At 36.0% G+C, this 25,709-nt stretch overlaps 1 protein-coding gene across 1 annotated transcript; it reads right to left on the reverse strand.

Moving 5' to 3' along the window:
* Positions 1–962: 962 nt before the first annotated feature.
* LOC122323005 (ankyrin repeat and BTB/POZ domain-containing protein BTBD11-B-like) lies at positions 963–21,002 on the reverse strand. Its single transcript, XM_043216615.1, has 16 exons — positions 20,861–21,002; positions 12,845–13,049; positions 11,331–11,483; positions 10,884–11,049; positions 9,856–9,945; positions 8,209–8,310; positions 7,806–7,899; positions 7,560–7,695; positions 7,238–7,458; positions 5,874–6,052; positions 4,841–4,946; positions 4,073–4,175; positions 3,830–3,911; positions 3,615–3,683; positions 2,301–2,414; positions 963–2,203 (listed from the first exon to the last, which is right to left on the reverse strand). The coding sequence occupies exons 2-16, from the start codon at positions 13,027–13,029 to the stop codon at positions 1,994–1,996; spliced, it is 2,010 nt and encodes a 669-aa protein (XP_043072550.1). The 5' UTR covers positions 13,030–13,049; positions 20,861–21,002; the 3' UTR covers positions 963–1,993.
* Between the last annotated feature and the right edge of the window lie 4,707 nt (positions 21,003–25,709).

The following is a 25,709-nucleotide window of genomic DNA, read 5'->3' on the forward strand; positions in this document are numbered from 1 at the left end:
AAACATTGTCTGGTTTGCTGAGATTAAGTCTTCTTTAACACAGTACAAACAACTTGAGGGCTAAGTTGCACTCTAAAGTTACAAAAAAGATTTCTCAGAAAGCAAAAGAAATCTCTGAGCTGCTGAATCAGCTAACAAACAGCGTCAAAATTCAGTAAGCAGCATTATAATTATTAAGCCCAATGGTTCTCAGCTGGTAAGTCGTGTTTGTGGGTCACCGGTCTGATTGTGGACAGCAGAGGGAAAAATATAAAGTAATAAAATGCAAGCATATAGTCATAGGTAAAAAAACAATAAAATAATATGAAATTTGACAACGTAAAGAACAAAATGTTTAATAAGTTGGATGTTTTATTTGTATCTTAATTTAACTTAGAATAATTAAATATATACATTTATTACATTTCAAAAGCTATATGAGAAAATGCTTAATATTTTTGACAGTTTGTATGATTTAACTAAATTATTAATTAACAAAATTATAATAGACTTAATAATTTTTATATGTTGTAAGAGAAAATATTTTTACATTTTATATTTATTAATTTAATACATTAAATTATCGAATCTTAATAATCTCACAAATTATAATAACAAAATAAACAGGCTTATTACATTACAAATGGTAATAGAACATTTTACCTCATCTTTAAGAAATCACAAATTTAAGAAATTACAGTAACAATAAATAGGGTTTACTTTAAAAATGTACGACTAAATGCTTTACTACTTGACATTTATTTTTTATTTCATGGTAACATTTTATTTATTGGCTTAGGGCATCAAACCACTGCATTTAAATTCAACAAGCAATAAAATCTGTCAGTTTTTCTATTTAGCCTATTTTGTGCAATAAACAACAAATGAAACAAGAAAAATACTGTATAAACTGAGTTGGCAAAAGCTGGCTTTTGCAATACAAGCAAACAAAAAATGATGAAATCCCAGTCGAGAAGCGTGAGTATTTTGTAGTAATCTTTATAAAGAACACTGATTTAGTCATCGAGTGACACAAATGTCATTAGAGACACAGCACATCAGAACATATTGCAGGCACATTCTGAATCAGTCGTTTCAGTCCGGGGATTCACAGCTACAATTCTGCAAGTCCATGCTGATAATAGTTCATTTTCCCAGACAAAACAGACCCCCGCACACACACACACACAGAAGAGTGTAAAGTCAATGCAAGACGTGACGACAGCAACAAAACCCAAGCATGAAAATACTTACATGCTCATCTACATTTACAACAGTCAACAAGACTTCAAGAACACTTCTATAATACATTATTGTGAGTTCTTGATGGAAGTCTTAAGATGGTGACATCTTATATACATCTACTTACAGCTGGAGATCAAACTACTCCATATGAGAGATTTCCATCAGTATTTACACTGGCAGCCACATTCTCTGCCCACATTTTAAACATATGGTTACTGATAACAAGAGCAATATCTGTACAACTGTTAAGAAGCATCATCTCAATGCTCGAAAATACAAATCTAGGAAGCATATTTAGTAACATCTATAATCAGTGCTGACAATGATTGAGTTTTTTTCTATTCCAGAGGACTAACTCCTTGTACTTCTAAGCCACGAAGCACCAAAAAAAGCATGACCTGCTTGCTGTAGATCGATCTCAACGTTGTTGTTTTTTGGGTCACATCACATTCTCATACTTCTTCAAAATGAGTTACTGGAATTGCAATATTCTTAGGTTAGTAGAGGTACTGCATCTAAGAAAACCATTATCTGTCACAGGTGTTATTCTGGTTGGAGACGAAATTGAAAATGGCATTGTTTCCTTTATGGCTGTTATCTAAAGCACAGATCGAGTCTGTTGAGAAGAGATCACCACAGTCCTAGATGGAGAACTACGAGTGCATTGCTACTGCCACTGAATGAACACATTTACACCGCACCGCTAAAGTCCTGGAGGAAGTGCACGTGTTAGGATCTCAGCATGCTTTGATGAAGTCTGGAGGCAGTTTTAGACGATGGATCCTTTCGAGGAGGACAGATGAATGGAGCGAATGCGCGTGGCCAGCGTCTTCTCCAGGTCATGCAACACATCGGGGCAGCAGTTCTCCACTGGGGTGTTATAGAGCAACTGTTTAAATGGCTCAAGCTCTATGAGAACTGCCATGTTCTTCAGAAAGTAGCCCTCGATGTAGGTGGACAGCTCAGGTGCCTCCAAGAACTAAGAGAGAAGGAGAGCAAAGAACATACAGAGAATGTAAAGAATGTTTGATATGCATGGAAAATGAAATCTGAGAGCATGTTCAATTGTATGTTACTTTAGCATGGTTATAGATCTCCACACAAGTTTCGGTGTTGATGTTCTTGGCGCAGATGATCTCACAGTGTCTCTGTAAAGCCTCCAGCTGGAAAAACTTAGATGCAGAGAGGAGCTGGAAGAGAGTGGAGCAGAGAGAGACGTTGAGACCAAAAGAAATAAAACTTAACAAAGCCCAATACTGTATGCAACATTTATGTAATCAATAATAAATGTCGAAAAAGCATACAAAATTAAATACATATACTGTATACTGTGTATATATATATATATATATATATATATATATATATATATATATATATATATATATATATATATATATATAAAAGTGACAGTAATGTAAGTTAGGTCATGCAACAATATTTATATTCATATTCAAAAAATTTTGTTCTTTTGAACTTAAGAATCCTGAAAAGAATTATGGTTTAACATTAAGCAACTCAACTGCTAGAAGACTATAGAATAACCAAGACGTGTCACTCATATAGTTTTAAATGGGGAAAAATGCAACGTTTAAAATGGCTGATCAATCCGAAGAAGCCTGCCTTCTAAATAAAATAGCCAATCACTGATCTGTGACGTAAGCACATGACCGCATCTGTTATAGAAACAGCATTCTGTTATGTGCGCCTAGGATCTGCGAATTGCACACTGGCTGATTTATTTGAGGAAAACAAATAATTATTGCCCAGTTTTCAGATTTTATTAGTGATTTCAAATATGAAATTTAATTGTAAGCTTAGTGAACGGTTTGGCAGAATTTGATGTTACCCAATACAAAAAGATAGGAGCTACACTTAAATGCCAGAGAGGCATTTCAAAGATGGCTGCCAAGTGACATAACATAACATCAAATCAGCATGTTAGAATGATTTCTGAAGGATTGAGTAATGTCTGCTGAAAATTCAGCTTTACCAACACAAGGATAAATTGCATTTTAGAATATACTAAAATAGAAAACAGTTATTTTAAATGGTAATAATTGCAAAAATTTTTTCTGTATTTCTTTTCAAATAAATGCAGCTTTGTGTGAGCATAAACGTTTGAATGAAACAAATCTTTGAACAAATGTTTAAACAGCAATTTACAGAAACTACTAAATGTATAAAACATACAAAAAATACTTTCACTGGTGTAATACAAATAATGTCATAGTGAGGTTAATTATCATGTGTGGAAGAAATAATAATAACTTCAATTGCTAAATTAACGTGTTGATATTGCTGCTGCAATAAGAATCAGTTGGACTGCTTTACATTGTAAAATCCCTTTAAAAATAAAAATACATTTGCATAACCTTATTAATACATACATCCATGACCTCAGTGTTTCTGATGTGAAGTGCATCCGTTCCACCACAGTACAGATACTGCATCACCAGCTATAAGGAAAGCAAATATAATGTTTCATGCATCAGTCAGACACTCAATAGACCACAATATAAAAATGATGAGCTCTCCTTTCCCTCTAAATAAAAGCAGCATAAAAATAGCAAGACACGCTCGCATCTTTTCAGAGCATTAGTACCTGAAATACATTGTATTTGACATGGCTGATTTCAATACAGGTGTTTTCAGCAGCTGGTCTGTTTGCCAGAAGTAGTTTAAACCTTGGGCACAAGAAGGAAAAGTTAAAACAATAACAATATTGCTTAAAGAGCAACAATAAATTAAAATAATCCTGCTATTAATAAGGTATTGCAATCAAAAGACACACTGGAACTGCACTATACAGTGTTTCTTTTCTGGTCGATGCAGTGCATCAACTAACCTGTTGGAGGCGGTGAAGAGCAAAACTTTGTGAGCGTAGAATGGCTTTCCTTCCACCAGGAAGGTCACATCTGACATCTCCTTGTTGTTTAGAAAATGAGGATCTGACATAAACATATAACAGATGCATTTCATTAGTTGCAACTGTGGAAATCAGCAGCATGCCACAGTCACTGCCAACAGAACTCCAAAGGTTCATGCTAAAATAAAAATTCTGTCATATTTACTTTACTCTCATATTTTTCCAAACTGAACACTATATATGTAAGAAAAACTGAAATGTATATAATGTAATACTGAGAAAAAGACTGAAATGCATGACTTTGCTCAATGAAATTCTTTACAGCCAACCTAAATCTATTTGCGATATACATGAAAGACGCAAAGGCGTCTCAGACGATTACAATTCACAAACTGTTTTTTTAAAAAAGGTTTTTCATTTTAAAAGTACTATCACTCAAAAAAACTATTCAACTGCAGTGCACTATTCAGAATTTAGTGTTCATACAGCTCGGAACGACACGAGGGTGACCAAACAATTACAGAATTCCCATTTTTGATTGAACCATCTCTTCAACCTGCATTTAAAATATTTTTTAATAGCAGAACCACCCACAAATGACATTTTTCACTTGACATTTCATTAACAAAAACGGTGCTCATTTCAGTTCAATTCAAAATGCCACTTTCTGCTGGTCATGAAAAGCTTGCAGTTGTTTGTATTTTTTACAGACAGCACGGCGCAACTTGATATTCTGGTGCTACATACCCAGTCTTGACGTCTGTTTCCTCTTGATCTCTGTAAGTTTGGGGATCGGATACGGTCCGTAGCACTGGGTAAATATCATTGCCAGCTGCTGACTAATCACTTCATTCTGCAAACCATGAGAAACAGGTAAGACCCCTCTCATCCAGCCCCAATACAAAACAATTTTTCACATTTTGACTTGCCTTGAAGGAGTTACAGCGCCTGAGTTGTGTGAATGTTATGTATATGTGTGAGCTTGCATAGCAAAACCGCACCATCTATTCTTGAAAAGTATCAATGCATTGTGTTTTTTGGGATCAGTACTTTGTTACGAACGAGACAGGAGTAAAACTCTTAAATCCCTGTCAGTTCGCTCCTTCTCTGAAAGATTGTTAGAGGTTCCTCATCAACTTGACATTTCTCTCGCCCCGGCCTGCCTCTGCCTGTACAAATCACCTGCTGTCAGCATAGCGCCGCTATTTCCTCTCTCTCCCACTCTCTCTGCCATTCTTTCTCTTAGTCTCTCTCTCTTTGTACTAACAAGCAGACACACATTACTTGTGAAGGTTGAGCAGGGAGCGGAAACTGTCAGTCATCCCCACAGAGCTCAGAGTAAGGTTCCTTGACTCCACCATAGATCAGCCTCGACAAACACGCTCACACATACACCTACTGTAACCCCAACAGAAGGAAATCCACGTTTATCTTTACTTCCTGTACTGTCTGATCTGCTATAGAGGGAGTAGGTTTGGATGCGCGAAGCAGATGTAATGGTCAGTGTCTAAGGATTCTTTCTAGCACCCTAGGTTTCAAAGCAAAGCTCACTATTGCATAATGCTGTGGGAGGACGTCAACAGAATGCCCAATTCAAATTATGCAAGTTTCTTCCTTCACTTCCTGTTCTACAGAAGCAGTATGTTTTCAAGGGTACCGGATTCTAAGAGAAGTATCCCTAGGAAGTTACTTGGTGTATCTCTGGCTAAATCAGAGGTTTGATCCCAGAGAAAACATGTGATGTCAATTATGGAAATTTGCACCCTGTGTTTTTGTTCACCTTGCTGGCGCGCAGGATCTGGAACATGAGTGGGAGGCCGTGTGTTATGAGTTCCTCTGTGTACTCCTCCTCTTCAATAGAGCTGAACTCTTTCAGCAGACCCTGGATCAGCGGCCGCCGGTGCTGCAGGAAACAGGTTCGGAGGGACTCCTGCCAGGTGTGCAGCGTCCAGGGCACCCCTAATATACACAGAAATAGTTTTACTTTTTAACAAGAAGGAATGTTGTCTTATAAATGATGTTAGTTGCTTTTCAGATTTTCACAATGGTATACACTACCATTCAAAAGTTTTGGGCTTCAAATGTTTTCAGCAGGCATTACTCCAGTTGTCAGTGTCACATGATCCTTCAAAATCTATATATATATAGCAATTCCATGAAATTTTTATTGTAAGTCATATAAATTATTTTCACAGCATACCTCTATTCAACAAGCCATTCATTACTTATTAAGCTATACAGCAAGCAACGTAATGTTATGCAAATTTACTGTGATATGATTGCTTTATGATCGTAGATACAGTATCTAAAGTGCTGGGAATAACAGTGTCATAAATAAACGGCACTATTTTTTTGAGTAATTAAATGAATTACTGTTTCCCCCATTACAACAATAACATTTTTGAATTGACAAGCTACATGTAAATTATATTCTTTATTTATTGCTTTTCCCTGTCAACATAACGGAGTTCCTTTGGAATTCTTTATCACTGTCGGTTTCTCTGGTAGTGGGCGGAACTGATGCGCAAACAACAATCTCGTTCCTGCTCTTATTTCAGCAAATCAAATTGAGCGAACGCAGACAACATAATTAATATTCATGAACCCAGCAGCTCATTGATCCTAGTGCATTTTATATTGTTATTAGTAGATCACTTAATGGCAAACAATATCTTAAGTACCACCAGTCCTAAGCTCAGTCAAAATGGCAAATATGCAGTTATGGTTATTACAATTACTAAAGTTCTGTCAACTTATAATGCTAAATTATAAACAAAATAATATTAAATTGCTAAAAAAACTGATATGAACATTTTATTGCCAAGCTAATATTTAGAATAATACAGAATTTCATAGGTGTCTATCCCATTGTCCCACAGAAACATGACAATGTAGGTTCATGTAGAATGTTTTATAATAATAATGTATTCTATATAGTGTCCATTTCATTTATTTAATATATTTAATGTTGGAGACATCCAAGTTATTTAAAATATTAGTTTAGTTTTTTTTTTTAAATAACAGAATAGTTACTTTCCTGGTAATTAGTTACTTTAATAATGTAACTCAGTTACTAACTAGTAACTAGTAACTATAACTAATTACTTTTTTAAAGTAACGTGCCCAAGACTGATCAGTACTGACCTAGACTTCTGATGTCCAATGTGATGTCGACATAGCCGTGTTCAGAGCTGTGATACATCGCCTCTCTCAGAGCTTTGAGTTTGGCCTTCCCCGTGCGTGTTGCTTCCATCTTCAGGGAGTTCCTCTCTTCCATCTCTGATCCCTCAGCCAAGATCTCCTGTAGAGACAGAACATCTGCCTTCCCCTTTTCCGACTGCGACAGAAGCTTGCAGAACACGTTCCTGCAGCACGAGGGTGAGGATGATACGATTTTGCAGTTTTATTAATAAATTACGAGACCGCGCGTGTGTGTATTTGCCTAATGCATGTGTGTGTGTGTTACCTATGTCCGTGTGCTGCAGCCAGGCTGTAGGAGTTCATGTCCCCGTGCGGTGCCGTAGAGATGCCGTTGCGGTACATGGTCCCAACCATGGGGTCCGCTCCTCTCTCCAAAAGCAGACTGACCAGCTCAAAGTTCCCTACAGCACACAAACTGCTGAGTCCTCTCTTGTGGTCTCGCTGGCTTATAATTCAGTAATTCGAGAAGGAAGTGGCACTGTTGTCCGGTCTGCAGTGTGAGCTTTCTTACCTGCAGCGGCAGCTAACTGCAAAGGCGTCTCAGTGTAGTTCTCCATCCCGTCCTGCAGAGAGCCCTCCACATTAGCTCCAGCGTCTAGAAGCAACTGAGGAAGGAGAGAGAAGAGATTTGGTTTTCCATTATGGAGAACATCTGTAGCGAATAAGCTAATGAAAAGCAATTCTTGCTAAGATTAATTTGAGGAACTGGAGACAATGACGATGAAATAAGCAAACACATAATGAATCATAATGGGTGTACGACTCCGTGACAAAATGAGAGCAGGCTGAGAATATAAATTCATGCAGACAAGGCTTTCAGGAGAAAACTGATGCATACGCTACAGGAATTGTAGGCTGACTCAGTTAGGCTTAAAGTGTTGGCGAAAGGTCAGGCAGGAGAGAGAGGTCACTACCTGCACCACGGGGATGTGCTGGTGAAGTACGGCGAAGGTGAGAGGCGTGGCCTGCCGGGTCTCTGGGAAGACTGAGGGGTACTTTTGCACTGTGTTTGGCACCTACGGGAGGTACAGGGGACAGAGTAGGGCACAAATCAGAGAGATGGAGACCTTTAAAAATCTGTCCTGGGAAAAGCACTGAGACGCTGCGCTCAGCTCAAAGTATGGAGATAGGAGAGGATCTTTGGCCTTTTTGTCTCTTTATAGGAGCTGACTGTACAGTATCAAAATGAATGCCTTAAATTGATCAAAGGTGAAAATTTCCACAAATATATTAAGCAGCCTAGATATTTTCCACATTGATATAATACCCAAAAAATAGGCCTATTTTTAAGAATTATACAATTTAAATAATACACTCTTAAGAATAAAGGTGCTTTAAAGGATCTGATGCTCTTTAAAGTCTGATGCTCTTTAAAGAACCATCCCTTTCTTACCTTTTTATAAAAAGATCTGTGAAACAGAAAGGTTCTTCAGCTGTTAAAGGGTCTTTATGAAACTATTAAAAAAAAAAAAAAAGGTTTTCTATGGCACCTTTATTTAAGATTGTACTACAAATCCATCAAACTGAACTGAATAATCTTTCTGTATTTTAACTGAACAATCCTTAATCAGTTTTATGAATTATTCTTTAATTAATTAATTAAATCTTAAAAATGTGCAATAAGAAAAGTTTATACTTTTTTAGAAGTATTAAAGCATTAGAAATACCATAACATTCTTTAACAAGACCTACTAAAACACATATTAATATTATTTTCAATTCATTAATTATAAAAAACTTCCATTCAACATAACAAAACATATTATGCTAATGATAGAATTTGTGTGAATTAGTGTATATTAAATTTAGTCTAAATATTTTATTTCTGTTATTTATACTCTAAATTATGTTAATACCTTGTATTTAGCAAACTGAAGGTTAACATAATAATAACACACTCATGAGGTTTTAACTGGCAGCACTTTGCATATTATTGCTTCAACTACATCTATATTGTCTCATCAAGTCGTTTCTGCTAAATGTAAATCATTTTTACAATGATCAAATATGGGCACCATACATTTCTTTTTTTTTGCATTTCCATTTATAAAAACTGAAGGTTAACCCAATATGTTGAAGGTAAAAAACAAATCTAAATTCTCGTATGCTGTTGGCGGAGGCAGAAGGTGCAAGGTTTTGTGAGAGAGAACGCAAAACCTGATTCATAGCAAACGTCAATGAACTTTTCACATTTTTATGACACACAGTTGTAAACAATATTACTTCCCAGCTACAAGTGACTGAAACTGTGACTTGGGGTGATATCTCTCAGAGACGTGTTTTATCAAGCTGGAAATAGCGACAAATAGTGAGCGTGTATATTAGTGAGAAATCTGTCTTCCCCAGCTTCTAGGGCAGAACAGCACCTAGTGACAGTGACTTCCAACAAACACAGAGGAAATCTACCCAGACAAATCCCTCATGGGCATGCAAAGCAGTCTGAGTTTTCTCCTGTCATACTACAACACATAAACACGAACACTACACATCAAACTACATGACGGGGAGGATGGGTGTACAGAATGTGTATATAAAAACGCAGCACAGATGTAGTCACAAACCTCGCTGTTGATGTCGGCTCCTGCGTCTAGCAGCATCTGAACCATGGCTTCGTCACCACGAACACATGCGTACATCAGAGGGGTCATGCCCTGCAAAACACACAAAAGACCAGTCACGCTGAGCACACACCAGACATATCTTCTGACTGTGGAGTAACGAGGGATTGCAACTTGACAATAGCAGCATTTCATTTAAATGCATCGCTCTATGCAGACAAAATTCAATCGCTGAAAGAGTCTTCTTGTGTTGATAGGAACCAATCTCCTGGAAACCCATAGCGTTACTCAAATCAAGAGATGGAAAATCAGATAACATGTGAATTAGCTGCGAAATAAAGGCAACGGCAAATGTTTCCACTCCCTGAGGTCAATAATGGAGCAAAGCAATCAGTGATGGAAAGCGCATTGGTGTGGGCTCTGATTAATACGGTAAAACCGTTAAGCACTGTGAATATTGAGGGAAACCTGCTGTGCAAAATCTGTTCGTTTCTGTCTGGGCTTCCATAAATGGAAAATATAGCGATGTGTGCAAGCATTGATAGTCAGCAGCAACCTACCAACTTGTGCATTCGAGTTTGGTTGTGTTTATCTTTTTAAAGTGAAGTGTAATAATTTTCTTGCACCTGATGTTGCACCTGCATTTGTACTGAGAAAGGACGTCATGAACAATCCACTTCTAGGGTCTAACTCTGCAAGACCAGGCCAAAACCAGCGCAAAATTACCCAAAATGACCTACAGGAAATGAAATCTGTCTATTTTATTTTATTTTATTTTATTTATTTTTGAGAAAAAGTTTTTAAGGGCCGTCAAAATTGACATCTAAATGTTTTTGCACATTCACATTCAAAATTGTATCAAATTTTGTAAAAACATTTGCAAAGATACATATAATATTACAGTTGGCATTTTTCTTGCACATTATAGATGTTTTATACATGTCAAAACCCTACCGTAACATGCCGTTAAATACAAAAACAATGGCAAGTTTTGCATTTGTGTGCATGATTGTTATAAGAATCATTTGAACCTGTTCACTCATGCTGTTGATTCCACCGGGTCCTAGTAAGTTGATGGCCTGGTTGACAAGGTCAGTGCGGCCACAGTTGAGCATGCGGAAGCCCAGGTCCTGCAGGAATTTGGCCTCCGTAGAGGCAGCATCCAGCTTACGTGACACGCAGAAACAGTCATCGGTCCTGCGGCACACATACAAAAACATCCCTCTAATGTCTTAATCCTCTGCAAAAAAAAGCTTGAGTCACATATTCCAAGTGAAACACTCATGCACGGGCGAATCTTTCATTACGACACTTGGTCTAATAGCAATAAAACAGCAGTTATGGCGTGATGCATGCCTTATTTTGGGTCGACTGTGCTTATTTTCCCTGTACAGACTGTTTATGAGCCATTTTCATTTCACTCATGATGGGTAGCAATATCTGGTTGCTGGATGTTAATTTAATGGCAGCACGCTTACTTCAGCTGGCGGGGTTCACAATCCACCCCGGGCAGCAGGAGCCTGGCCGCCTGCCGAACATCATCGCTATCCACTGAAAAGCTGCGGCGGTGCTCCGCATGTGCCAAAGCTACTCTGATCCACTCCATCAGAGGAGGCAGTACAAGAAATGGCCTGCAGGAGGAGACAAAATGACTGCGTTATTTAACGAATACACATAATTTGTCTTCACTAATGAGTTTTGGTGGTATTACTGTATCGAATAATTTGTTAAATTAGCTTAAAAATTGTTCAGTTTTCATTTTAAATTTAATTTTACATTTTTGGTTAATTTGCATTTATGTTTAATTTTTTTTTTTTTATATATTCATTTTCAGTATCCATATTTCAGTTTTAGTTGCACTTCAAGTTTTAGTTATCTGCCAAGCAAAATGTACTTTTATTTAGTTTACATTTTTACATTTCATTTTTCTAAATATTTATTTTTGATTTATTTCAGCTCTATTTATATTACCAAATATATATACTGTATTTGTATATACACTACTTGTATATAGCCTATATAATCTTTGATACAAAAATCTGAAATAATTAACGTTGTTTGATATTGTATTGATATTACATGTAATTTATTCCTTTTGTATGTATTTTATATTATATTATTGTAGTGTATATTATATGCTTATATATGAAAAAACAGATAACTTGATCAAACCAAAAAATGTTTTCTTAATTGTACAATCTCAATCAAACTGCGGTGGGGTTATTCTGATTAGGTTCAAAAACAACTATACAGCTAACTAACACAACAAAAACACAATTACATCATAAAAATAATTTTGAAAATGTAAAAAACTATGCGTTTGAATACTTCTAATTTTTGCAAATAAACTTCATATAACTAAAACTAATTTTAGTCAGCTGCACCATCAGTTTTTTTTCTCATTATAGGTTTTTCATTAAATATTAATCGACAATAATATTAGTGTTATTTCAATTTTAAAAAATAGTTAAACGTTTTTGTTCTTTAAATACTTCAATCTTTGAAAGACAAAACTGAACTTAATCTCACAGAAACTGATTTAATATCAGCTCAACTAAGAAAACGCCCTTTTCTTGACCTCAGAAGATGAAATTTTTTAATTAGGTTTCTAAGCTAAATCTCATTAGCAGCTGAGAAACACAATGTAACCTAAGAATATTTACACCAAACAAGATCAAAGTTTAGCAGACAAATTAACCCATAAATGTTTACTTATTTAATATTTGTAAAAATGACACTAACATAATTTTCCATCAGATGCAGGAAGTAGTTCACCCACTCTTCATTTCTTTTTATAATGTGGCTTCATTTCATTGCATTGCCTTGCGGTCTGTTGCACTGTATTTCACATTTACACTCCTCTGCATTTCATCATATTTTCAGTGTCAAGCTGAATAAACGACTACTTGGTTAAAGGTAAGTACCTTGAGCCACCGCATCAATCAGAAAGCCCCTTAACAAGAATACCCAGCCCCAGTGGATGTCCCCTCACCTCTCGGTCTGTAAGGTGACTTTGGACGGCTCTACGTTGGGGTTCTCCCACTCCATCTGAGGGCAGTGCATGAAGTAGCAGAGCGTATATAAAGCCTCGGGCTCCCAGTGGATCAGGCTGCTCTTCTGAGGAACTGGAGTGCCGTTGCTGTGGTTCTTTACGCTCAGAGGCTGAAGGTGATGCATGGCTCTGGACACTAAATCACCTGTCGGGGCACAAGAGACCTTTGGTTTTGCTGGGAATGATGCAAATGGTGAAGGACAGTACTCTCACATTGATGCTACAGCATAAAAAATTAGCTGCTCTGTCAATCTTTCTCTGCCAGTCAGCTGTTTGTAGGTCCTCAGCAGCACGTTTGTCAGTAATGAAATTCTCAGTCAGTCCAACTGAATATTACACAAAACGGTTATGTAATTTTGCCAGAGTACACCTGTCAGGACTTTATAAGAGGATATATATATATATATATATATATATATATATATATATATATATATATATATATATATATATATATATATATATGTTCAAAGTAATTTAATGAGTAATTTAATGGTTTTAAAGAATTCTCTTATTCTTAATTCATAAATGCTGCATTTTTTCAATTTAAAACAGCAAAAACAGTAATATTTTGCATTACAAAAATAATGCTACTTGAGTATACACATATGTGTATATATATGTGTTATGTATATATATATATATATATATATATATATATATATATATATATATATATATATATATATATACACATACATGTGTGTTAATTTATATATATATATATATATATATATATATATATATATATATATATATATACATACATGTGTGTTAATTAATTGCAACAAAATATATATTATATGTATACATAAATAAACACACATACAGTATTTTGAAAATATTTATACTTTGAAAATATTTACATGTACATACTTATATTCATATAATTTGTTATATATATATATATGTAATGTAAACATAACATTTTTCTTACATATATACATGCATGTGTTTGCATTAATAAATACAATGAATATAGACAATACACATACATATATTATGTGAACAAAATTGTATATTTTGCATTTGATTAATCGTTAGACAGCACTAATATATATGTGTGTGCGTGTGTGTGTATACATATATTTTAATGTGTATACATATACTTTATACACACACACACACACACACACACACACACACACATATATATATATATATATATATATATATATATATATATATACATACATATGCACGTTATATATAAAATGTATATAAAGTACATGTATACAAATATATATATATATATATATATATATATATATATATGTGTGTGTGTGTGTGTGTGTGTGTGTATGTGTGTGTAAAACACACACACAACACATTATATATCTAATCTCATTTAAATATGTGTGTGTATATATATATATATATATATATATATGTGTGTGTGTGTGTGTGTGTGTGTGTGTGTGTGTGTGTGTGTGTGTGTGTATGTATAAAACACACACGAAACACATTATTTATCTGATCTCATTTAAATATGTGTGTGTGTATGTGCGTGTGTATTGTCACAAACTTCTTTTCAAACAAGGTCACACAAAGCTCTAGATTTATTACACAGAAAGTTAAACACTATTCCTCTCGCTCTAATGACTATTGCCTTTCATATGTGAAACTTCCAGGTCATCTATGGTCTCATTTAGTCCACGAGACCCAATTCTTCTGAATGCATTCAACTGAACCACACTGTGTTCAGTTCAGTCAATAACACACTCTAAGAGGAACACTGAGAAACAGCCTCATCTATTGCTCTGCAACTTAAATGACTGCAGCACTCGCTCTCATTCTCTCTAAAACATTTCACATCTCTGTTACTCTAATGAATTAACGAGGCCGTCTGTGCAAGACGAGCATGCATTTAAAAAAATAAATGACTTGTTTAACTGTTGTAATTCCTCTGCCAAGGCTGCGGATTTAAAGGAATAGCCAACCTGATTTCACAAGTAAATGTATTTTACATGGATGTATGATTAAGCATGAAAATTTAAGTTTTTAGAAAAAGGCATGAAAGCATGACTCAGTTCCAAGCTATAAGCATCAATGGGGTCAGTGGGGTATAAGTGGGTCATACAAAACAACTGTACCAACTGAAATTAATTAGCAAAATCAGAATTGCGTCAAAGTGCGATTCAATGTTTTATTGGACCCCATTGACTTTCATTGTTTGGGCAAAAACAGCTAACAGCTTTTGGATTTGGAACAACATGAGGGTGAGTGCATAATGACAGAATAAAGCAAGAATGCAGGAATTATAAAGAGGGAATACTGATGAGTTTGAGCGGAAGCTATGTGGACTATCTGACAGCGGAGGCCAAAGATATGCACTGTAATTACACACAATAATTACAGGATTATGTGGAATACATTATCAGCAGCCGTGGCAGCTACACGCACGAAACAATAAAGTGCAAGAATACACCTGTCAGCAGAGAAGCACGCGCCGTTTGCAGTCGGAGGTGGTAGCGGGAGGCTCTCGAGAGGAGGAGAGGGGCTGGAAGCCACCTGGGGCTCCTCTGTGACCGACACTCATCTCTTATTCATGATAGCGTGTGACATTTCCTCAAGTCGGAGGGGCAGCAGAGGAACAAACTCAGAGATATGCTCAAGATTAACCATCTAAACAAACACAGCCATGGCAAAAGGTCTTCGTCTATTAGTCATGACTTTAAACCTCATTACCAACAGAGCCAATCATCTGCAGGTACTGTAGGGTATTTGTATGAATATGCGTGGCAATGTAATATAACAACAGCGCAGAAGAGCTTCTTTTTGCTCGAGCGTGTTGGGTTAAATATGATACTCTCATCCGTAACAGCAGAGAAGGTGCCCTTCATCCTCAGACTGAGAACGAGATGTAGGGAATGGAGGATGCGGAATGGTGTTTTACTGTGAAAACTGAGCAGAATCGATTGGCTGTCCTCCCTGAACCACGACATAAATTATCAAGGAAAGGCCATGAGAGAGGAAGGCGGTCCGCTTGGCTTTATGCAACACAACAGATTTCCTGTCTTTTTATGAAACGTCAGACTGGGATTAGTTGGATTAACTGTAGTTGTTTTTTTTAAATGTCTGGAAAATTGCACATCATGGGTATAACATCAAAAATTGTATCTCAAAATCAAGATAGATAGATAGAAATCAGTGTACATTTTAAATAAAATTTTATGACAAAAATGTTGGTATATGTATATGTGTGTGTGTTCATGTGTGTAAAATGTAAAAATATTAACGCACACACACACACACACACACACACACACACACTCTTCATTATTAAATCCAATTGTATATCATTATTAAATCTTAAAAATTAGTATCATTATCATTATTAATTAAATTAATTATTTATTTCATTTAATTTGACTAGTTTTACTGAAAACATCAAATTCAAAGCTAAATTAAGTGTACAATTAAGCATATTTCTTATAACTGTAAAGCTAACGTCATATTCTCAATACTATCATCGTCTAATCATGTAATTAATGTGAGGAAAAAAACTATTCTATATTATTGAAATATATAGGATGCTTTGTATATATATATATTTTTTTATATATATAATATTTATATTTTTATGTAGCATTATTATTAGAAAATAGTAAATAATAAAGTAATACTACTTTGTGGTTTGCACGTATATTAATAAAAAAAATTTTTTAGATCCTAATAACATTTGAGTTTTCATTTATTTTAGATATATTGAATATATTGAAAGTGCAGATAATGTATATATACCCTTTTCATGATTTTCACCCAAAGTTTTCTCCTATTCTTCTGTTGAAAATACTTAGTATGGGTCTCCTCACACCTACTGAACATAATGAGGTTGGCTTTTCCAGACATGCCAAAGAAATGTATATCTCAGCAAGGTTACGGCTACATTTCCGGTGACAGAAAACTCACTGCTAACTAGAATTACTGTATATACTGTAAGAAAAGTGTAGATAAACAATTAAGAAGAAGTCATTGGGCTCCAGTGGTGCTCCAGAGCAATGAAGCAATGAAACGTAATGAGCGTTTTATGAAGCAAGAGGGAATAAATGCATTAGCGCAGCTATGGGAGGAAACAGGGACTTTCAGGAAAACAGGGGAAAAAAATGTTATGTGCGGCATGGAAACACTCAGCGATGGCAATCCAGCCGTGAAGGTTGTTGATTGGTGTCTGGCCAGCCTAAGAGAAAAAAGAAACTCCTGACTGTTGTGCAGGTTTCGTTCAGACAGAGCCTAATGTAAGACACTTAAACAGCTATATATTCTGCACAAGAGTCGATTCTCCTTTAGGGCTGTTTTAGAATCGGTGCAGACTAATGCGAAAATGACTATCAACAAATGTACGTTACCCAATTAGCTGTTAATGGCTAAGTAACTGCCATAGCCCAAGGTAAAGTTTTTGCACACACACACATAAATGCTGAAAGCAGAGAATTGGTCTTATTTAGATCAAACAAACCATTCCATGAACAAATGTAGTATGTTAGAGAAAACCCATGAAGTGCAGTGGAGCTTAGCTTTTCTGGACGTCATTTGTCCCTCAGTTATTAGATTTTACTTCACATAATAGAAACTAAATTTAAATACGCACCACTTATCTTTTCTATACAGCAAGCAATAGCTGCTCAATCTGCATTACTGTTAAATTGACCCCAGAAAGAGTGAGATTTTTCAGTGCAGATCTGGAGAGCGAATTATTAAGGAACAAGATCTGCTCTGCCGACTCGAAGACACAATGGAATTTAAAGAGACAAGGACCGAACAAAAAAAGGCTGTTAATGCATTGACCTTTTGACCTTTTCGTGTTCTGCAGGGGATGATGTCTTCTACTTAACCCGCTCATGAGGGACTCATAAAAACCTATGTACTGTAAGAAGATTTAATCTAACGCCATGCTCTGCTGTTATGGGATTTTATGAGTGTAATTACATTAAAGTACTATTACCGTATGGAATTGTAGATTTCAGGCTTCCCCCTGGATATATACAGCTGTGAGAGGATCGTGACAAGCCTACAAAAGGTCACATGTACTTCAGATGTACAGTGATTTGGTGAGAGGCAGTGACTTTGAGAGTCTGAATGCCTTCCATTCCGATTTAATAACATACAGCTTTGAACTTTGTAATAACCCTGATCCTGCAAATACTGCAAAAGCCTGGTACAAACACTGAACTTAAAGACAGTTATAAATACACATTATGTAATACACAAGCAGTCAAATATTGGGAATAAAAATTATGACTTTGGTTTCGGGAAAAATCTGAAAAATCTGATTTAAAACCATTACAGTAAAATAGTAATATTAAAATCTTTGTAATATAATAATTTAGTGCATAGTTTTTGCTGCTTTGTATTTTTTTGCGGGAACCATGATACACAGGTTTATAAAGATTCTTGTGAACCATTGCTATACTTTATTTTTTATTATATTTTTTAAGTATAACAAATAAATGAATCACTATTTCCAAAAAGTTATTAAACATGTAATGTTAATAAATGTAATAAAACACCAGTTCTTTTAATTTGCATTATTTCACATTATTACTGTTTCTACTAAATCTTAATTATTTCCAATCTTAGTAGTGTATCACATAATGTATATTTCTAACTGCGCTTCTTTCAAAAACCTTAATTACTTATTTCCCCAGTAGAGCATATATTATAAAACAATCCAGTTCTTCTAAATACAGACTTGAGGCTTGTTCACATCAAGTTTATACTATATTTCTTGATATGCACACTCTGTAAGATTTAAAAATAAATAATAAATCAGTAACATACAAAAACGCATTTGTCATTAAAAGCTGTATAATTAGATCTGCATTCTGCAAGTTCAGCCTTCTCTTAAAATAAACTCTGCCCTTTGAGTGAGAGTGTTCTGTTGTGACTGTCCAAAAGCAGAAAGAGTCTCTATGTGACAGTTGTTGTTCCTGCCCTTGCTGGAGGCGGAATACTGAATGTGTAAATCAGGGGAGGACCGCTGTCCCTAAACAGGGTTCAAAATGCCCTCAACTTCCCCTGCAGGGTCACTGGGGACATCCATGAGAAAGAGAGAGAAGCTGGAAATAGACGATGCATTTTATGGAAATCTCCATGGATACTGTATCTATAAAAAAGTCCTAATGGAGATTTTTTTTATTTAGGTTTTGAAGAGCACAAACATTCCTGACAGAACAAACTGCAGCATTTTGCGCATATCTGCTTCTCCAGGCTCCGCTATGAGAAGTTTACATTTCCTTTTCAAATATTAAAACGGGCCGTGCTTATTTGTTGCATTTTAGTGTTTGCCGCTTTCAAGGTCTGTCCTGCGGCACATATAGAATTGCGTTTAAAATCAATGTTCTCAAGAATAGAACAAGCTTTCTGCTGTAAAATATATTGAATTACATGACCAATCTCCTAAGTAAAAGAGCTTTACATCTAATTAGATTTTTGTTTCCAGAAGAATATACCGGCGTTTGGAAGGCAACCCGGAAATGTTAAAAGTTTTAGGCAAGATTGAGTTTTAGGCTTAGATTCTGCTTAAAGGAAATGCTGTTGTTGTCATTACATTCAGTGTGGATCTTGTTGTCAGATGGCTGAACATCACAAGTCAATGTGCAGTAAAATAAAAGCAACTATAACATGATGTGCACAAGTGAGATGAGAGCTTTTATAATTCAGTGTTCCAAAAATATGGAGCATTTTAAATATAATATATATTTACAAGTAAAGCTAATACTTTATTTTAAGGTGTCCTTGTTACATTATAATTATATGCTGGGCAATGATTAATCGTCATAAATCTAAAATGGAAGTTTTTGTTTACATAATATATGTTTGTTCACATTTATTTATTATGTATATAGTATAATATATATATATATATATATATATATATATATATATATATATATATATATATTGATATATATTGATATATATTGATATATTTAAGATATATGAATATAAATATATACATACATACAGATATTTTCTACATGTGTGTCTGTCTTTAAATATACATAATAAATATAAACAGTACACATATATATGCACATGTGCACAAAAACATTTATTTTGGACGCGATTATTTAAGCACTAAATTATACATTTAAGTACTGAGTACTATTATTTAACTACATGTACTTACTGTATGGTTACGGTTAGGATTAGGGTTTGGCTTATGATAGTAAATACAAGTAACTTACTTACATGTGTGACTTATACCTTCATTTAAGTGTTACCGAAATAAACACAAAATAAATATAGATATATAATCTACATGACAACATAGATTATATATACAGTATACATGACATAATCATGTATAAAACAAAAATAAATGCTAAAAAAATAAAGATTATATTTATTTTTATTATTTTCATTTTTTTGACCATTGTTAAAGAAGATGGAGATAGGACAACTGCATGCTGTCTAACTAAGTGTGTTGTTAAACAGCCATTTTAAAAACTGATATATCTAAAGCAGTACATTAAATTCATGGGAAAATCAAATACAGTTTATAGGACCCGTTTAAGAGTGGATTTTGCTGTATGGGATGTTGAGAGCTAAAGGCCCGTTTGAGGTGAGAGATGGAGAACTGAATCCTGAGCAGATGGATTCCTAGTAAACACATACCACTTTGGTGTGAAATGCTCTAACCTGGGGCTAATACTTACTTCAAACGAAATGAATTTGCATTGAAATTTATATCTTTAAACTCTCCGCACCATCATACTGCTGTTGCTCAGTACTGTGAAAGTGTGCTGTACATGCAGATCAAACAGAGCTGTAGATAACCCGGCAGAACCAGTACCGCTTAAAACACTTTAAGGAGGTGTGTGCACACATTCAGACACAAACAAATATTTAACCAAAGAATGATAGTGGCTTCCACTTATCTGAACAAGGAACGATTGGTAGACAAAGTAAGAGCTTTAATTTAAGGTTGAAAATAGAGGTTTGGTTACTCACTGAGCTCAGCGATGCTCCCCACGCGCGTGGCCAGCAGGGACTGCTCGATAGTACGCTGCTCGGACTGACTGTAGGCGTCTCCTGCTTTATTCGAGCGCTGCTGGTTCCTGTGCAGGCTCAAACTGTCCGGCAAACTGAGGATTCCTGCACAGAATTGAACAGAAAGAAAACATTTTCAGCTAAATGCAGCTGTTACAAATGCATGTTATTGTTGTTAAAATGCACCCTTATATAATTGCTGCAATAGAGATCATGCGGTTCATCTTTCAGTAAACTAAAATGCAAAAAAGTTCCAGTCTACCAGTAGAGCATTGGGAACTCTTGGGATAAACGTGTATTTTAACACTGATTTATTTTTATCCTACATTAAAGACAAGTATATAATAAAAATAATAATAATAATGGTAATAACATCAAAGACACATACCCCTCAGGAACAGAACCTATGAGTCAAAATATCTAGAAATTCTTAAATCAAGAAGGACTTTCGACACAAGAAAAAAATATTGTCCTGTTCTCAGTGAAAAAAATGTCCAAATTAAGTGAAATTGTACTTGACACAAGAAAGTCACTTAATTTTGACTAACAAAACATTTTTTTTACTTGTCTAGAAAACTTTTACTTGTTTTTTACTTGTCTTTGATTTATGCATTTTCAGACACTATGGCTAGAAACGAGACAAAGACATTTTTTGAATGGAAGCCTTTTTTGCAGTGTATGCAGATGGAATTAATGTAAGAGGACAGCAGGAGTTTGTTTTTTTACTGGAGTCTTGAGGAAGTGTTATTATGGATTATGGACTCATATTTCGGCCAGAAGCAGTATTTTAAAATGTCTTAATGGAGGATGTGTTTCTAACAAAGATATTACTTTACTTCACAAGATATTAAATGATGGACTGGAGTGGTGTGGATTACTTGTGGATTACAGTTATATTTTTATCAGCTGTTTCAACTCCCATTCACTGCAGTGGATAGTCACCTTCATTTAAAGGGATAGTTCACCCAAATATGACAACACTATATATACAACCTCACGTCGTTCCAAACCCATATAACTTTCTTTCTTTTGTGAAAGATGAAAGAAGATGTTTCAAGAATATCAGCAAACAAATTTAGCTTCCCATTGACTATCATTGTCAATGGAGTAAGCTTCCCATTGACTATTACAGAAGTCAATGGAGGCGAAAGCTGTTTGGTTGTCAACATTTATCAAAATATTTTCTTGTATGTTCCAAAAGACAAAGAAGGTCATACAGGTTTAGAACAACATAAGGGTGAGCAAATTATTCCATTTTTGGATGGACTATCTCTTTAATAATACTAAGCAGGCAAGCTTTATAACAGGTCCCCCAGGACTTCCTTCTAGGCTGTAACAGGTGATAAACTTGGCCGGCCGATTGTTTTGTCTGCTTACAAGGAGAAAGGGAGGCGTATCACCTTTCCGGACAACCAGCAATTACTGTAAAGAACTGCCGTCCTCTATTTGTGGAACACAGACAGGTCTACACGCATATATAACTTAATGCTAATGTTTCAATGATGACACCTGAAAGGATTCCGCGCTTTATAAATGAAACAGACTCCACATCACACAGTCTTCTTGAAATCAACATTAGATTGAAGGCTCGCTTGTTCAGCACTACTGCACCATCACAAAGCTTTTCATCCCGGCTCACAGTCGAAGCGCAGAGGTGAGACTCCGTTAGTGTCTGAATCACAGTGGTTATTGTTTTTAACAGGATGCTTGGGCTCCTCGAAAATTGGATTCGCTCTCATCCTTATGTTTCCATCAGTTTCCATTGTTGCCAAACACTCCTGGAGCCGACGGCGTGTTAAATTATGATGTGGCGGAAACAAATGACTCTGTTTTGTCGTCCTCCACTGACAGAGGGGCTTTCATTTGAACCGACTCATTTACTCTCGTGAGGCAAATGTAATTTTAGGGCCCTGCCGGAGAGCGGGAATGATGTAAATTCTTAATCAGCTTCACATGACAGTGTATGTTGCGTATCATAATGTAAATATATTGCTCGACAAGCTCATCATAGATCTTCCAAGGCATGTTATTATTATTAAAAATGCACTCTTATGTAATTGCTGCTACATAGATCATGCAGTTCACCTTACAGTAAGTGCTTCAAGGAGGAATAAAAAATAAGGCGCATCCTGATAGAATTTGAACTAGGTTGCCATGGAGACAAGACTGGGGTGGAGTGATGGTTACTTGCCTGCGGCATGGGAGGAAGTACAGGTGTTTAGCAATGCAAGACCACACCTCACTGTCCTGGGCCTAGTAGTCTGCTATTGTATCCATGTATTAATACAAACTAATTCGTAGCCCTGCAGATGTTCATAATAAGATCTTGCTCACCATTGCACTCGCCTCAGCTCAATGAAGAATGACTGACAGGTGTATACGATCCTAGAGCGGAGCAAAATTCCCCCTCGTTCACTATAATCTCCTGAGTCCACAGCTCTTATTAAAACTCTCAGCGGGTCTCTGTGACAGATGAGTGTGCCAGGCTCATGCACAGCCAGCCTGAAACACTTAAAGCGACGGGTGGTAAGACTGGCATCTCGCTCGATTTCCTTTCAGCTCCACTTCCTCAAACATCGGTCAGGGTAAACTTTTCAAATTACAGTAGGCTATAAAGACTTCACACGTAGAGAAATGCACACACACGCACTTTAAATAACTTTAAAAGCCTGGCTTCTTCCAAATCCTGGCCTTCTTTTGTTCTGTGCGATTACTCTTAAAAAGGAAATCGTGTTCAGAAACACTTGATGGCAGGTTTTTACAGCTGGCCTACTGCAGAAAATATATTTTTAATACGTTTTGAAGGTCAATGCTTCAGATAAATATATATGAAGAAGTGTACAATTTATTTTATAGAAAAATATTTCACAACAATCATGCTGAACATTAGAAAATGGGGTCAATAAGATTTTTTGATATTTCTGATCTTATGCTTACAGATGTTGCATTTATTTGAGAAAGATTCTGTAAAAATAGTAATATTTAAAAAAATTGTTAAAACAACTTTTAAATGTATTTTAAAAATACTCAGGATTTTGTTGATTTTAAAAATACAGAACTAATAAATCAAAATAAATGTTTTAAATGTTTATTGTTGAGCATACTTGTAATAATAATATTCAAAATTATATTACTTTATATTACACTTTATGGAAGTCAAATTACAAGCAAAAAAAATATTCTGCAATAAAATTCATAATAAAAAAAATGTTCAAATGTTTATATCTGAGGTTACTCTTTAGATCCCCGGGTCAGTGTATTCAATTAATAATTGAACAGAATGTAGAATAATAATATTAATATTTTAGTATTAATATTTTTCAGGTCATTCAGAGGTCAGGTAACAGCATCCTGTGACTGCAACAAAAATAATTTGTCTACCTGCAGTTAAATTATTGAAAAGGAATTTTATTAAAAAGAAGAAAATCTGTATTTTGTGGGTATCAAAGATTGTGAAATGTTTAATTTATAAAGAATTAAAATAGAGCTGATGTCCCGGAACAAGCAAAGCATTAGAGTGCAAGGAAAAAGCCTAAAGCTTGAAACCATACTGTCATTCATACAGCTCCTCCGCTACTTCACTCATGGCTGTAATGAGTTATGGCGACCAGTGTGAAAATGCATTTGCATAATGCTGCATAATAATAAATAAATGATCATGATGCCAGGTCATGAAGTGAAAAGTTTTTCCCTTAAGCTCCTTATTCATCGTCTTCGAGTGTGCAGTATCTGCCAGTGATGCCACTGCAGATTAAGACCTCCCTCCTCCAGCTCACTATCCAAAAGGCCTGTGGGTTTGGAAACCATTAAAAGTGTGTCCAAAGTGATACCCATACCACAAAAATCTCTATTCTCAAGGAACTTGGTTTATGATGACATAAGTAGACTGAGAAAAATAGAGCCTCCAGCTTTTCTTTCCAACTTGTAACACACATTTTCTCTATTCTGACTGTCTGCTGGACATCAGTGGATTTATTCTGGACATTTGACCTAAAAGATACAGACCTCCTCGTGCTGGGAATTTGGTTTAGTGCCCACATTACAGCGGGAGCGTGTTATTATGATAGAGCGATAAGTCATAACTGTGTGATGTAGTTTGTTTTTAATAAAGCTTTTTGGTTGACCACAAATTGCAGAGGGTTTCCGTAAAATCTGACTTTGAAACTACTTTTATTAAAGCGAACCTAGGAGAATCAATACATGCAATATTTGTGACACTTAAATGCTGAATAAAAGTACTAATTAAAAGACGTACTTACTGATGCTAAACTTTTGAACAGTAATTGCAAAAGTGGAAAAATATGGCACTTAAAAAAAAAAAAAAAAAAAAAAATATATATATATTGTGACGAGTCGGCTGCCCCTCCTCTTTATCGTCACCATCACCCCGTCCTTTATTCGCCGCCCTTCACCAGGCTCCCGACGGGAGTGGGTGTGTTCGAGAGGAGGGCGTGGTATCGGTCAGGTCTGGCGGCGTGTGACGAGGCACACCTGAAGGGGATTAGCCTTGTCACCGTCGCCGTTAAATACCTGACCGCGTCTCTCCTCGGGAGACCGGTCTCTTCCCCCGTGCATGCACGCTGGTGTCCTCGTGGGTCCAGGAAGGGTGCGCGATGGACCTCATCCTGCCGTCCGTGAACACAGAGCTCATCCCACTCTGCCGCCCGGAGCAACGAAGCGACGGAGACGCCGCGGAAGAAGCCGCCGCCCCTCGCGCCCCGGACCAGAAAAAGGGGAGCGTGTGCGACCGCCGGACTCCGCCCTTACCTGGACCCTTCCCCTGGAACACGGCCTCAACCTTCACTTTCCC

Source organism: Puntigrus tetrazona, chromosome 18 (genome assembly GCF_018831695.1).
Source record: "Puntigrus tetrazona isolate hp1 chromosome 18, ASM1883169v1, whole genome shotgun sequence".
NCBI lineage: Eukaryota > Metazoa > Chordata > Actinopteri > Cypriniformes > Cyprinidae > Puntigrus > Puntigrus tetrazona.